Genomic DNA, 14,030 nt, shown 5'->3' on the forward strand with positions numbered 1-14,030 from the left:
CTGCATGGCTTGCACAAAGTCATAGTTTCAATCATTGGCCTCTCCAGTTTAAAAAGTATTGGATAATTGATGACCTTCACCTGAAACCCTGGAAGCTGCTGCCAGTCTGAGTATATAATATTGATCCTAGTGGACCCATAGTCTGACTCCCTATAATGTACTTCACGTGTCCATGTGTACGAGTTGCAAAATGGTGGTTTGGTGGGTCATAAAACCAGTCATAAAACGGCACCTTCCATAAATAATGTTTCAGAGCAGGGTGTGCACCACTCACAGACCTTGAGTAGCCTTCCAAATGTGCCCACCCTTCTTCTGCAGGTGGGTGCAGCATTTGGCACAGGCTGTGTGGCAACAAGAGTGCAGAAGTTGGTCGTTAGCTTTGTTACTCATTCTACTGAAGCCAACGTGTGTTGCTAGTATGTAATAGAATGCTAGATCCCATTGCATCTCCAATCTAAATAATCAATCAATCAGTCCCTGGAATTTCCAAACAGAATAGGGCTGGAAAAGTCATAAGAGAAACTCTGAGGGGCCTCTGCTAGTCAGAGCAGGCAGTATTAGGACAGATCTAGACCATTAGGTCAGATTAGGACTATCTAGAACAGGTGGATAGTGTAGATGGACCAAGTGTTTATCCATTTATCTGTCCATCTAATATGATCACACTGCATTCAGCATTTATCAAACATCCTATATACATTTGATCATGCTGTGACTTTGGGAAAATACAACTCTAATTGCATCATATATACTTGTTATAATATACTGTGAAGAGGCAGACCTGTCACAAGGTAATTAGTATGACTGCAGAACATCTAGTGTGCCTGTAGGTGACAAATGCAAGTGTTCCCTTGATGGCATACCGAATGTATACCTCCATTCCACTCATGTGTAGATGGGGAGCCTTATGAGGAAAATTGTATGCATTTTCTATTTCCTGAAATTTCTTGGCTTCAAAAGTTTCTTGCCTGTTTAAATAAGAAGCTAATTCACAGTTGCCTCTGAGAATTACAACCTACAGTGATGATGGGAGCATTAACTCTTCAAAGCTTATGCCATGGAAATCTTGTTGGCTTCTACTGGGCTTGAAGTTAACCATTTGCTCCTTATTGGTGTATCTTCCTGGTACTTCCTAGATGTACTGTTGTTGCTAGACTGACTGTTGTTTCCCTCCTTGGAAAAGGCAAGATCAAGCATGGCAGTGAGGCCACTACACATTGCTAGTTGCCACTTGAGGAATGGAAATTTGGGATTAGTCCTTACCTACTCAGCAGGCTTCACATTACAATTTGGTTATTGTTTCGAGCTCAGCTCACTCCCTGTAATCTAACTTTCTCTTCCTAGTTATCAGTGTCAGCTAAAAATTCTGGTCCAAAGTATTAAAAAAACCCACCCATCAATACTCCAAAGAATAATAGAAAGAGGTTAGAACAGGTACGTGCATTTTGCTTGTCGCTGATAGGCACTTAGAATTCCCAAGTTCTCCAGATTTCTTACTTAATAAAGAATTTTAAATGTCACTAAACTAGGACAGTCAAATGATCTGTTGGGAAAACAAGTATCATTTTACACAGCAAAAAAAGAAAAGAAAGGGGGGAGAGTTTAAGGCCAGTGAAGCAACTCACTCATTGCTGCAGCTCCACTAGCAAAAAGAAACATGGAATGCGTCTTCAAAGGAGAAGAGGGGGGAAAAAACCCATAATCCACAAAAATACCGAATGGCAGCATTCAGTCCTACGGAGACAAACAATCAAACTTATAGTGAGGAGCTGAAAAACCAGTTGGAGGGGTGAGTTCTGATGCAAGCTAGAGAACTCTGCCCTCCCTGTCTTCCCACAAAGCCAAAATTGACTCAGGAAAATAATGAATCTGAGTTATCCTCTCCACCTACCTCTCCTACGGGTAGAACGGTTGATCAGCCTTTCATGTTTCTGCCATAGGAAATTACATTCTATTAAGAGACCCGAATGTCAGCCTGCTCTTCTGAGTGCAGCAAATGGGGCATTTTATTAAAATGTGCTCTTTTATAGACAACACATAAATAAAAGGCCTGTATTTGGATTTGGGGGAAAGAACACTCAGAGGGAGGGTTTGAAGGATGAAAGTGCCTTTTAGCATCCCCAGGCCTGGGGTCAAAAACAAATTTTAATCGCTGAAAAGAAATAAAGGAAAAGGAAACACAAAAGGGACAAAGGAGACTCAGAAAAGTGGTAATAGCGAAGAAATATCTGACCATGCAGATATAGTTTATAATCCCTATCCAGCGGGGTTCTCGTGGGAGCACCCACAATGGAGGGATGTGGCATTGACCGTGCATTCTGTTGCATTCAGAGAACCCTAGCCAGCAAAGAGATATTTGTGTGGTTGTCTGGAGTGCTTCAGATTAGCACTGAATTGGAGTTGCCATTGTTGCACAGTTGATATACAGCACTTCCTGGGAAATGTAAAGTTCTGGGGTTAAAGTTACTCACTTCGATCCAACGTGCAGAAGAAGATGGGTTTTGTACATGTTTCCCTGCCCAGAGAGGTATCTGGGCACTCAAGCCCTGAGGTATGTGTACTTCTAAAGGCAAATCCATCAGGGACTTCATGGAAATCATGGGCGTTCACAAAACGGGCCTCAAGGATTCGTGCCGGCATCAGTCAATCATTTGGGGGGAGGGGGCAGCGGAGTGCTGGGCTTAGTTCCCCCTTTCGCTTGCTTGTGGCTTATTTAAGGCAGCTGCTGTGTTGGCACACAATGGCAGCCCTGTCCGCACATTCAAAAGGGAGATTCTGCCAGGCTGAAAAGAAGAAAGGAACAGAGTGCAGAATGGGAGTTACTGTTTAGAAGTAGCAGCCTCCCTAACGATGTCTATGCCATATTGTGCACACAAAAGATCCCAAACTGCAGGCAGTGTCGACAAGACTGATCTTGATTCTTGGGTTTCAATTTTAAATTTCCAGGGTTGCCAGCTCCTAGTTGAGAAACCACTTGGGAGTAGAGTTTGGGGAGGGTGAGATTTGGGGAGAGGAGGGACTTACTTCACTGCAGTAAGGTAAGGGTAAAGGTATGCCCTGTGCAAGCACCGGGTCATGTCTGACCCTTGGGGTGACGGCCTCTAGCGTTTTCATAGCAGACTTGCCGTGTGCCTTCCCCAGACATTACCGTTTACCCGCCAGCAAGCTGGGTACTCATTTACCGACCTCGGAAGGATGGAAGGCTGAGTCAACCTTGAGCCGGCTGCTGGGATTGAACTCCCAGCCACATGGGCAGAGCTTTCAGACTGCATATCTGCTGCCTTACCACTCTGCGCCACAAGAGGCTTTATACATTGCTATACATAGTCCTCTGTATATGCATGTTAGCATTGTTGTGTAAGTAGGGGCAATGTGTGTCCCTGGCACTAGTCCATAGGAGCAGAAACCTAGATGTACGCATTCATATATACCAACGTTAGAAAACATGGATGTGGCAGAATCTTCAAAAAATAGCAAATAGATATCAAGAGGGCGATGCATAGGAGTGCCCAAATTGCTGCCTTACCAAAGAGGCTCTTTGACTGCAGTACAGTGTCATAAAGTCAGCCCCTCAAAGCATCTATTTTCTCCAGGGAAACTGATCTATTTCACCTGGAGATCAGTTGTGATTCCAGAAAATCTTTAGACATCACCTGGAGACTGGCAACCCTATCTTTACTATTGTTTCCTTGCACATAAATGCAAGTTTGGCCATAGAAGAATAGCATGAACTTCTCTGATTTGTAATCGATCATGAATTTCAGCAAGCACATCAGGCAAGGGATTTGATTTAGGACATCTCTTAATCACTTGGGTTTCTTTTGTCCTAGGGTTTCTTGAAAGACTTGCTACAGAAAGCAAACAAGCAGATTGATGACTCAAAGCTGTCAGAATACACAGATATCATGGTAAGATGGAGCAATTCCATGCATGGAAAGACAGCCCTGCTACGTTTCTGAGCCACACTAAGCTATTTATGCAGGCCTTTCGGTGATCCTCTTTCAGTACTCCCCCTCTAGTTAAGTTTGTCTGGACTTCAGGAGCGAGAAGAGGAGCTCTGATACAAAGACCTTAGAAATTATAACTGGGGAAAATCTGTGGGCCTTTGTGCACATTCAGAAGGAAGGTGCAGGCTCTCACTCAGCCACACTAATGCTGGAGGAGTGAAACGTGGGTTTAAATTACAGCATGCATTGGGAGGAGACTGCTCTTTGGGGAAAACGAGACTCCTCCTATGGTCAATCAACTTGTATACATGGCAGAGTTCCCTTATTCTGGTTCTGAGTGCTTCTGGCACAACAGCCTTAAAAGGAATGGTTTGTGATTTTTTTGTATTATCACAAAATCTTTCTATTTATAGGAATCAATTCTTGTCAATCTCTGATTTATACTCCCCTCTCCCTTTTCAGTGCCATGAATGTGTTTGGGGAAAACCAAGTGGCAAACTGAACAGATTTCATATAATTTAGTCCCAATCGTGTATTTAATTAGCAAACACCCAGAATTTGAAGACTCTTAGACCGTTTCTGCACTGGAAGCTCTGCACTGAGCTGTAGGCTGGAATTTGAGCTTGGGCAGGTTGCCCTGCCTCTTCCTGCTTCTGCACAGGGGAGCATTTGGCCTAGTGCACTTTGTCCGCCCTGGATTTGTGCTCCCATATGGGAGCCGGGACAGTAAATTTCCTGGTGTGGAAATGGTCTTAGTGCATTGTTCCTTTGTATCTTGAAAAAAAAATAAACAAACAGAAAGTTCATATGACTTCCCCTATGTTCTTTCAGCTCCGGATGTTTGATGAAAACAATGATGGAAAGCTGGAACTGACTGAAATGGCCAAGTATGTATTTAAGAGATAGAATGCAAAAACACAAATAGAGGTTTGGACTAATCAGTAGAAAGTGGAAGAGATGGAAAGACAACCTCAACAAAATGGGTGCTGAGAAAATAGCTTATTAAAATAAGCTTCAAAGACCCAGTGCATTTTGGGAGCACAGCTCTTCTTCAAAGCCAGCTCTCTCAAACAAGACTTCAGTAAAAAAAGAAAAGAAAAAAGATGATTATTGGCTAAAAAAACTGAGTGGCAGTGGGACAGATCCCTGTTCATTTTTTTTCTCATCCAGAAACTAACTAGATAGGCTTAGATGAGCCATTCTTTTTCAGCCTTTGCTCCGCTTCTGCAATATGGAGACACTACAAAATACCAGCCAGTATCCAATGAAATCTGCTTATGGATTTGAGCTGCTCTTCTACTTCCCTTTCCTACTGTAGTCCAAGAAGCCCCCCTCCCTGTTCTGAAGGTCAGCAGAACTTCAAGAACAGCACCTGGGGAAAACATGGCTCACAGTAGAAAATCTAACTTAGCAGGCAGAGTAACTTGTCCTGTTCTTCCATTAATGGAAGTGGAACTCTGTCCCTGGAAGCAAGTGGTAGGTTACAGGTCAGAAGGTGGGATTGACACAGACTTTGATTGGTCTATCAAGGTCCGTATTGTCTGCTCTACAACTGAAAGAATCAGTGCAAGATCGAATGATGTGTAGACAGCCGAGCCATAGGCTTGCCGAGGGTCGGACATGACTGAATGGCTAACATCATCACCATCATTGTCTACTCTGAGCCAGTAACTCTTCAGAAAGTCAGCTAGAGGTTTTCACATCCCCGTCTACCTCACCCTTTTAACTGGAGATGCCAGTGAATCTGAAGCTGGGATTTCCTGCATGCAATGTCCCCCACTGAACCCAGCCCCACCTTCAGGTCCAGCCTCCTTTACCCTCCCAGTCACAGCAGGATAGTAGTAGTCTGCTGCTGGGTTATAGAGCAGGTAGGAACATCCCACACATCATGGAGGGCTTTAAGAAAGGATTGGCAGACCCACGGGAGGATTCAAGGAGAATAGGTCCATCCATAGCCACTTGGCATGATAACAGAAACCTCTCAATGCAGAGGCAGCACACCTCAAGGCAACAACATCACAGAAAGGCCACATTAGTTTGGCCCTCCTGGGCAATTGGTTGGCTGCTGCATGACAAAAATACGCTGGACTAGATGGACAACTGGACCAACCCAGCAGGCTCTGCTTGCATTGTTATGGCTGCCACAAGCAAACGTGCCTTCTGCTTGGGCAGGTATTTTGAACTCATAACAATATGTATGAAGCACTTTGGGCCCTCAAAAGATATCAATAAATGTTCCTTTTGTAATGTGAAGGAAATACAATAAAATAATCTCGGTATCAAAAGTCTGAACAAGTAGTGCTGTCTCTGAAGAAGGCTTTTGCCAGCCCAGAATGCATGGGGTGGGTGGGTGGGTGGTGGTGATGCATGTGTGCAGATCACTTTAAATATCTGCTGCTCAGTATCCATGGAGCCCACTGTGTTTCCTACAGAGATGCCTGTAGACCTTGTGTAGTTTACCTGTCAAGTTATAACAGCTCAGTAACTGTTTCACCTACCCTTGTGTTTTCTCCAAAGATTGCTCCCAGTACAGGAAAACTTTCTCCTTAAATTTAAGGTATGCAGCTTCATGTTTTAAAGTTTGCATGTGGGGTTGACATTCCTATCAATCCTAGCCACAACTGTTCTAACCACCATCTCTTTTTTTAATGTTAGGGTGTCAAAATGAGTCAAAACGAATTCAGTAAAGCGTTTGAATCATTTGATTCAGTAAGTAAACCTTTTTTTTTAACAAATAAAAAGACATGGAGGAACTGTTCTTCAATGAGCAGCACAAAGACATGATTCAACTCTTTAAGGGTCTGAAATTAATACAAGGAATGCCCTTCTCCTCTTCCCTCCTTTCCCAACCCACAGGACGGAAGTGGCTTCATAGATGAACAGGAACTTGATGCTCTGCTGAAAAATCTTTGTGAAAAGAACAAATCGGTAATTTTAACGGTTTTATTTTTGCTAAAGGTGTATTTAAATTGTATTTTAAAGGCTTTCCCCCTTTCAGTTTAACAGCCAAGACACTTTTCTATCCATCTACTGCATTTGTATCCCATCTTTTCTCCCAGTTCATAGAAGCATCCATGGAGTTGCACCCAGCCAGCTTTTTTTTTCACTCCACCTCACCTAATTCTTATCCTGACTGCAGCCCCCTTCCCAAGTGGCTTTTGCTTTTGCAGGCCCCACGATCCTCAACAAGGTTCAAGGGGGAGCCCTTCTCAGCTCTTCAACAGCAGAAAAAACTGGTGGGATCCAACCCCTGCTTTACTCCTCCTCGGTGCAGTAGACTGGGCAGAAAGAGAAAGGGTGTGGCCCAAAGTCAACAAGCACCATGAATCCATGGGAATTTGAACCAAGCTAGCCTGAGCCCTAGTCTGACACTCTTGCTACTGTCCCACTGTCCCATTCTCATTGTTTCTGATCTTTTTGAAAGCTAAAGGCCAGAAGTCCAACAATGACTGTATGAACAGAACGCTGCTCTGTTTGCGCAAGGGGAGGCTGCTTATTTCCATCCGTTCCCACTTCCAGATCCCACACCGCCTCAATCAATACGAGGGGTTGCAGCAGCAAGCAGGTGGCAGCAAGGCTCCATTTGGCAAGCAGAAATCACTTGCAATTTTTAGGATCCAATGCAGTATTATTTAGAAGTAGGGCATAACAACTCAGTGCCTTCACATCAATCATATCAAAGTGGCAGTTTATTCCCACTTCCATTTTAGCAAAGTATTATCATTTCTGTACTAGGCACACAGTCATTTCAGCCAAGAGTCAGCTGTCAGCATTTCTCTCATCTCTCTCCTTAGGCTGCGAGGAAAAACCCAGCCTCTTGAATCCCTAAAGATTTTTGCAAAGGTGTTCCCCAACTCCCCAAATAAAACTACCTTGTGCACCAAATGAGCTACGGTGATGCACATGCTGCGTACTGATGCTACCGGGTGTGATGCTACCTGGTGTGATGCTACCGGTGATGCTACCGGGTGTGATGCTACCTGGTGTGATACTACCGGTGATGCTACCGGGTGTGATGCTACTGGTGATGAGCTCCATGGGTGGTGTTTCTTTGCACCATTCACGGCTTCTGGAAAGGGGTTGCAGACAAAGTTACAGAAACCAGATGTGCCCAGATGCCTCTTGCTCTTGTATCGTAGCTGGAAGAGCACATTTTTCTTATCCTCTGAAATGCTCACGTGGTTTCGGATCGCTGCTGCCAAATGTAGCGTTGCCGAACTGTGGAAGTCCAATACTTGACCTTTGTTCAACTATGGGCTCACTAGATGTTGGGACGGGGCCACTAGCTGCAAACCCACACAGGGAGTAAAGGTCGCCGGGGGTATGAAAATGGAAAATAGCATTTTTGGAAGCATAGAAGACATTTATTGGTCACGCTGATTAGAAATAAATATGCCATGCCAATGGCACAGTGATTAAAATATGTTTATTTGCTGTAATAATTAATTAATTATTTTTTTAAAATGATGTTCCATACTGACTGTAGATTCTATGGAATCGTATTACTTGTGCTCCGGTGGTAAATGGTTTATTTGGGTGCATGAAGATTCTTTGCTTGGCATCAAAGGACTCTTTGCAAACCGAGGCAATTTTGGGGGATAAAGTTCCTATTACGACGGCTTTATACGACATAAAGGATATTTATGCATTTGCTGTAAAAGAATATGCATCTGCTGTAACAGTAGAGCCTTTAAAATCAAATCCAAGTTTAAAACAAACAGGCTTAATTCAAAGGTGCCTTTCTTCTCACGGAAGATTTCTGATCACTAAAGTACGCCTTCGGATACATCCCAAAGACTTTGATCTTGAGCCCATTGTTTGAGGATGCCCCAATTAACATAAGGAAACATGCCAAAACACAATGTCCTAAAATATATCCAGACACATTTTTTAGATGCATGCTTAATACAGTGGAAGCATGCCGGTTCGCTTCCTACCCGTTTCCACTTGATCTCATTCCATTGCCTTCCTTGTGCATCCTCTCGCTTGGAATGGCTTTTGTCCATGAGGTGTCCTTGATCTCCTGGAAGAGCCTTTTCAGTGCTCAGAAGCTTGCCTCTTGTTGGCACGAAAGCTTGTAAGAGCCAACCCTTAGCTTCTCCATAGTAAAACTTGATGAAATAGTACCATATAACCTCTTTCTACATAGCGCTGGCAGCTTGCATGTGTGTACTGATAATAACCAACAATAAAGCGTTGTCTCTTTCCACCCTCAAGGAATTAGACATTAACAACATTGCAACATACAAGAAGAGCATCATGGCCTTGTCTGACAAAGGAAAACTTTTCCGGAATGATCTCGCTCTTATCCTCTGCACCGGAGGCAATTAGAACCTGTTGATAACTTCCATTTAACTAGTGATTTCTCTTTGAAGACAACAACAGAATTACTGTGCACTATAAGGGAATAGGCTTTACTTTCTTTTATATCTTGTAAATTCAAAGCGGCATATAGATAATTAGCCAGGGGATGTGGCACATTCTTTCCAGCTTGTTTCTATACTGTTTGTAATGTACAGTTTTTGTAACTATAAGATTGATAAAAGAGAGTATCTATGTTTGGGCCAATCTGTTGATTCATTTAACACAAAACATTACAGTGTCAGTGTATTTCCGGGCGGGTGGGGGAGGATAGAAGCAGGTTTGAACACCCCCACTTGGATCATTTTGGCTTGTTATAGTCTCTGACACTGGCAAAACAATTAACAGTTAACAAATGGCTGAGCCACGCTTCTTTGCACAATGGAGGGAGACGTAGGTTCAGAATCCAAGAAAGGCTTGTCCGTGGAACAGAGAAGACAAGTGACTGATCTATGGAACAGTCATGGCAAGTGGTACCGACAGCAGGTCTTCTGTGGCACCCTTGCACAGGAGGACGACGGCCTAAAACCCAGTCTTGCCCACCTCTGGAACTGTCCTGCTGGCTCAAAGTACAAGGAACAGCATGCATTATAGAGAATTTCTCCTTTGGCTTCCAAGGACTGGACAATAAATTTGATCTGCATATTATGGTATACATCTATGTACACATAAACTGTATTTTTCTTGCTGTCAAATTCCAAGGAATGCATCCAACAGGAATAGCATTCACTCATATTTTTGTGTTTGGTGCAGGATCAGGGCTCAGTGGCAGAACATCTGCTTTGCATTGAGAACATCCCAGGTTCACTCCTTGACATCAAGGATCAGGTAGAAGACGATGTTAAAGCACCTACCTGGAAAACTGGAGAACAGCTGTCAGTCAGAGTAGAAAGTGCTGACCTCGATAGACCAATGGCCTGATCAAGGCAACTTTGTGTGACTTGGGGCACACTTACCAACAAAAGTTGGCCACTACTTATTTAGAAGCTGCATTACGATCTTTTCAGTCATCAGGCCCCCAGTTTACAGTCCAACACTTGCCCTCTGCTGAGTGCAAAAGGGGAACTTTGCTTTGGTGGGTAAAGACTTGATTGTCATAAGACTGAAGACTGAAGACTGAAGGGCATTAATGGATCCGATTCTATCGGACATTTACAGTGCAACCCTAACATTTTTTTACTGGAGTAACCCATTGGTCTCAATGGATTTAGAAGGGGTGTAACTGCTAAGGTTTCTACGCAGCGGGAAGAGGGTTAGGGCTAGTGTCAGACAAGCACTGGTACTATGGAAGAGAGCACTGCAGCAAATTACAGTGTTATTTCTCACCAAGCAACATGGTTCCTCTAAAGTGATGTACAGAGGTCACAGGAACCCCAGGATAATGAGACACTGAACTTCATGAGGAACCTCTAGTCCAGGGGTGGCCAAACCAGCATGCTGCTGGCAGGGGCTCATGGGAATTGTAGTCCATGGACATCTGGAGGGCCGCAGTTTGACTACCCCTGGCCTAGAGAGACAAAGAATCACAATGAGTCAAAATGTCTTCGTTTAGTGGGCAAACTGGGGAAATAAACTGAACAAGGAGAATGACTAAAAGGCAAACAGAGCCTTCCAGCCGTGTAACTTTAGTATCAGTGGACGCTGCTGTGTCACAGAATATGACAAACCATTTTCTAATACTATTTTCACATTTTGCAGAATACTATAATTCTGACAAACTGCTGTTTTTACATCATTCAGTGTAATCTATCATTAAATTTACTATACTAAGCATCGGTGTCTAGTTTGTCTGCTTCCTGTATCTTGCTGTTTAGAAGGGAATTGAAAAAGCAAAACAAAACGTGAGTTCACACAAAGTTATCTTCTCTGCGGTTAATGTTGACCTTGGCCCATTTCATCCCAGTAGCCCTGATTCAGCAAAAGGTTAGCTGGGATTAACTCCCATTGAAGCTCCAGGGAAGCCCGTGGCATGACTAAGGTTGTAATCATCCTATCTACCCTTATTTAGAAATGAGTTACATTGAACGGTGGCATTTACTTCTGAGTACACAAGCAAAGCATCAGGCTGTTTTTAGTTTTCAATGATATTAAGGCTGTACATCCCTCTGTACTTGGGGAAGAGTCTAAACAAAAGTAGGATTTACTGCCAAGTAAACATGTGTGAAATCAGGATGCCGGGCATCACTGACTACTCCTGGATTGTGTCCACTGACTGCAGAACTTCAAGTCCAAATAACTCAACCTGCATGGGTTGTGCTACAGACAGCTCAAGTCCCTCCTGTAAGATACCCAGGCTACATAGACATTTAAACATTCCATTATTCCTTGACATACCAAGTCTGCATTGTATGCAGTCCTTTAAGTTTAAAAACTGAACCTAAATTTAGAAAGCTTTTTGGTTACATTCAGCAGAGCAAGTTTCTCTTCTCCCAACAGTCCCTGTTAAATTGGCACAGCTCTCTAACTGATGTGGAAGTGTCCTCATTTTACCCTGATGTGAGAAGGAACAAGGCCTTGTGTATATTCATGTTGGTAAAACGAAATCCCTGCTTAAAGTGTGCTTTCTTCTGGACGAGCATAGGGTAGGTTTCTTATGGTTGTAGCTAGCAAAAGACACCGATTTTACCTTTATACGATGGCTAAAATTCATACCACAAGGTACAAATGGCCTCTAAAACGCAAGTGCCTTGCATTTCATTTCTGAAGCATGTACTATTAAATGGAGAGAACTAGAAGGCGTAACACATTCAGAGGTTTCAAGGCAGGTCAAGAAAGTCAATTTTAATGATTCCACTTCCAGTGCAGTGATCTCATTCTTTTCACTCACATCTAATCTCTCTATGCAATGTAAAATATAATTGTGTGTTTTAAAAAGGGGAACAGTGATTTGAATATCTGCCTACAGGCATCGTTATGAATTGCAAAACGATTAAACTTAGACTGTCAACGAAACCATGGGTTTGTCTTTTCATACTTAATTGCAAAAGGAAGGCGGTGGGGAGGGGCTTATACAGTACATGTTTGTAAATAATCCACAGTAAATAATCTGGTTCTTATACTGGATTACAGAAGCGAGGGTCATGAATTGGTTCAACAGAAAAGAATTGCTAATTGGATTTTTGTTAAGCTGCTTTTGTACAAATAAATTGCCTGCCAGCTATTTTTTTCTGAAGCCGAACAACTTACTTTCTTACACCTAAAGATGTACACACATGTACATAAATGCACATATGCATAGGCTCACAGACTACTGGGAACATCAAAACAGTTGAGGTATTTCCATTTCACTCCCAAAGCCATAGTGTTAGCAGATGTGTAATCAAAAGCTATTTCCATCATTACAATTTAGGCACTCCTATGCATTGCCCTCTTGATATCTATTTGCTGTTTTTTGAAGATTCTGCCACATCCATGTTTTCTAACGTTGGTATATATGAATGCATACATCTAGGTTCCTGCTCCTATGGACTAGTGCCAGGGACACATGTTGCCCCTACTTACACAACAATGCTAACATGCATATACAGATGACTATGTATAGCCATCTCCTGATATGCAAGGCAGGCACCTGAAAACCATGACTGAAGATATCTTGACACAAAACTAGCAGATGTTTGAAAATATAGTATTTGTGCTTTGCTTCCTTTAGGACCCAATCAGAAACTCTTCATGATACAGTCAGGGGTATCACTGAACAGGTAAGAAGAACTGCACCGGTCACTCTAGCAGGGGTAGTCAAACTGCGGCCCTCCAGATGTCCATGGACTACAATTCCTGTAAGCCCCTGCCAGCAAATGCTCATGGGAATTGTAGTCCATGGACATCTGGAGGGCCACAGTTTGACTACCCCTAAGTAAGCCAGATAAAATGACCAGAGTGCATGGAAATCACATTTTTGAGGTTTTAATCTCAATATCACAGGTTGAGGATCTCAGGTAGCAGGTTTTCTGTTTTCTGAGACCTAGAAGAACAGATGTGAGAGAGGAAAAGAGAGAGTTTGCCACTGCCTTCTGGTGGTCTCCCGTTCAAGTCCTACCCTGGCCTACCCTGCTTAGCCCCCAAATTCCAATAAACTCAGGTTAAACCAGATTATCCAGTCTGTTGTCACAGAATAGAGCAGTCATCTCAAGTACCGAGGGCTTATGGCAGCCCTTTACTTTGCTTACAAGTCTTTGGTTTTGAGGGAGGTGTCCATAATGAATGCTTTCCAATAGCGGGCATATTACATAAGATGCCAGCACACGAGCAGCAGGTATATTGATTTCATCAAGAGAAATTCATCATCCATGAATGGTCCTCACTGGAACTATTTAAAAGGATCATAAAAACTTAGCAATGCAGACTGAAATCAGTACTCATGATCGTAAAAAAAAAAACTGTCAGACTTGGGTGGCAAAAAACCCCCTCTGCTCAGGATTCCATAATTAAGGACCTATATATAAGTGTCCTGATTTTCACAGCTACCATTGGGCTACAAGTCCCAGAGGTGTCAAATGGAGCAGCCAGTGGCATGAATCTTCGAAAATCAGGCCAGTACAGAACCACCACCATTTCAGGTTACTGCATTCACAAGTCGCCTATTAAACTGCAAAGACCGAAGTCACCAAACCCTCTGCAGTGACTCCAGCTCACCCAAACAAGTGGAATTTCCCTCTCCAGGAACACAGTTCTCTTTGGATGCAATGTGGCACCGGAAGACTCGGCATTGTAATAGCGTCTCTT

General features: G+C 43.1%; 1 protein-coding gene across 1 annotated transcript in view; it reads left to right on the forward strand.

Moving 5' to 3' along the window:
- CALB1 (calbindin 1) overlaps positions 1-11,079 on the forward strand; it is a 29,813-nt gene extending 18,734 nt beyond the window's left edge. The window contains exons 6-11 of the mRNA XM_077351952.1: positions 3,831-3,908; positions 4,779-4,834; positions 6,465-6,504; positions 6,603-6,656; positions 6,804-6,875; positions 9,165-11,079. Of these exons, the coding sequence (XP_077208067.1) occupies positions 3,831-3,908; positions 4,779-4,834; positions 6,465-6,504; positions 6,603-6,656; positions 6,804-6,875; positions 9,165-9,278 (414 nt within the window). The 3' untranslated portion in view covers positions 9,279-11,079. The remainder of the gene's footprint in view (positions 1-3,830; positions 3,909-4,778; positions 4,835-6,464; positions 6,505-6,602; positions 6,657-6,803; positions 6,876-9,164) is intronic.
- The last annotated feature ends 2,951 nt before the right edge of the window (positions 11,080-14,030 follow it).

Source organism: Paroedura picta, chromosome 9, assembly GCF_049243985.1.
Source record: "Paroedura picta isolate Pp20150507F chromosome 9, Ppicta_v3.0, whole genome shotgun sequence".
Taxonomy (NCBI): Eukaryota; Metazoa; Chordata; class Lepidosauria; order Squamata; family Gekkonidae; genus Paroedura; species Paroedura picta.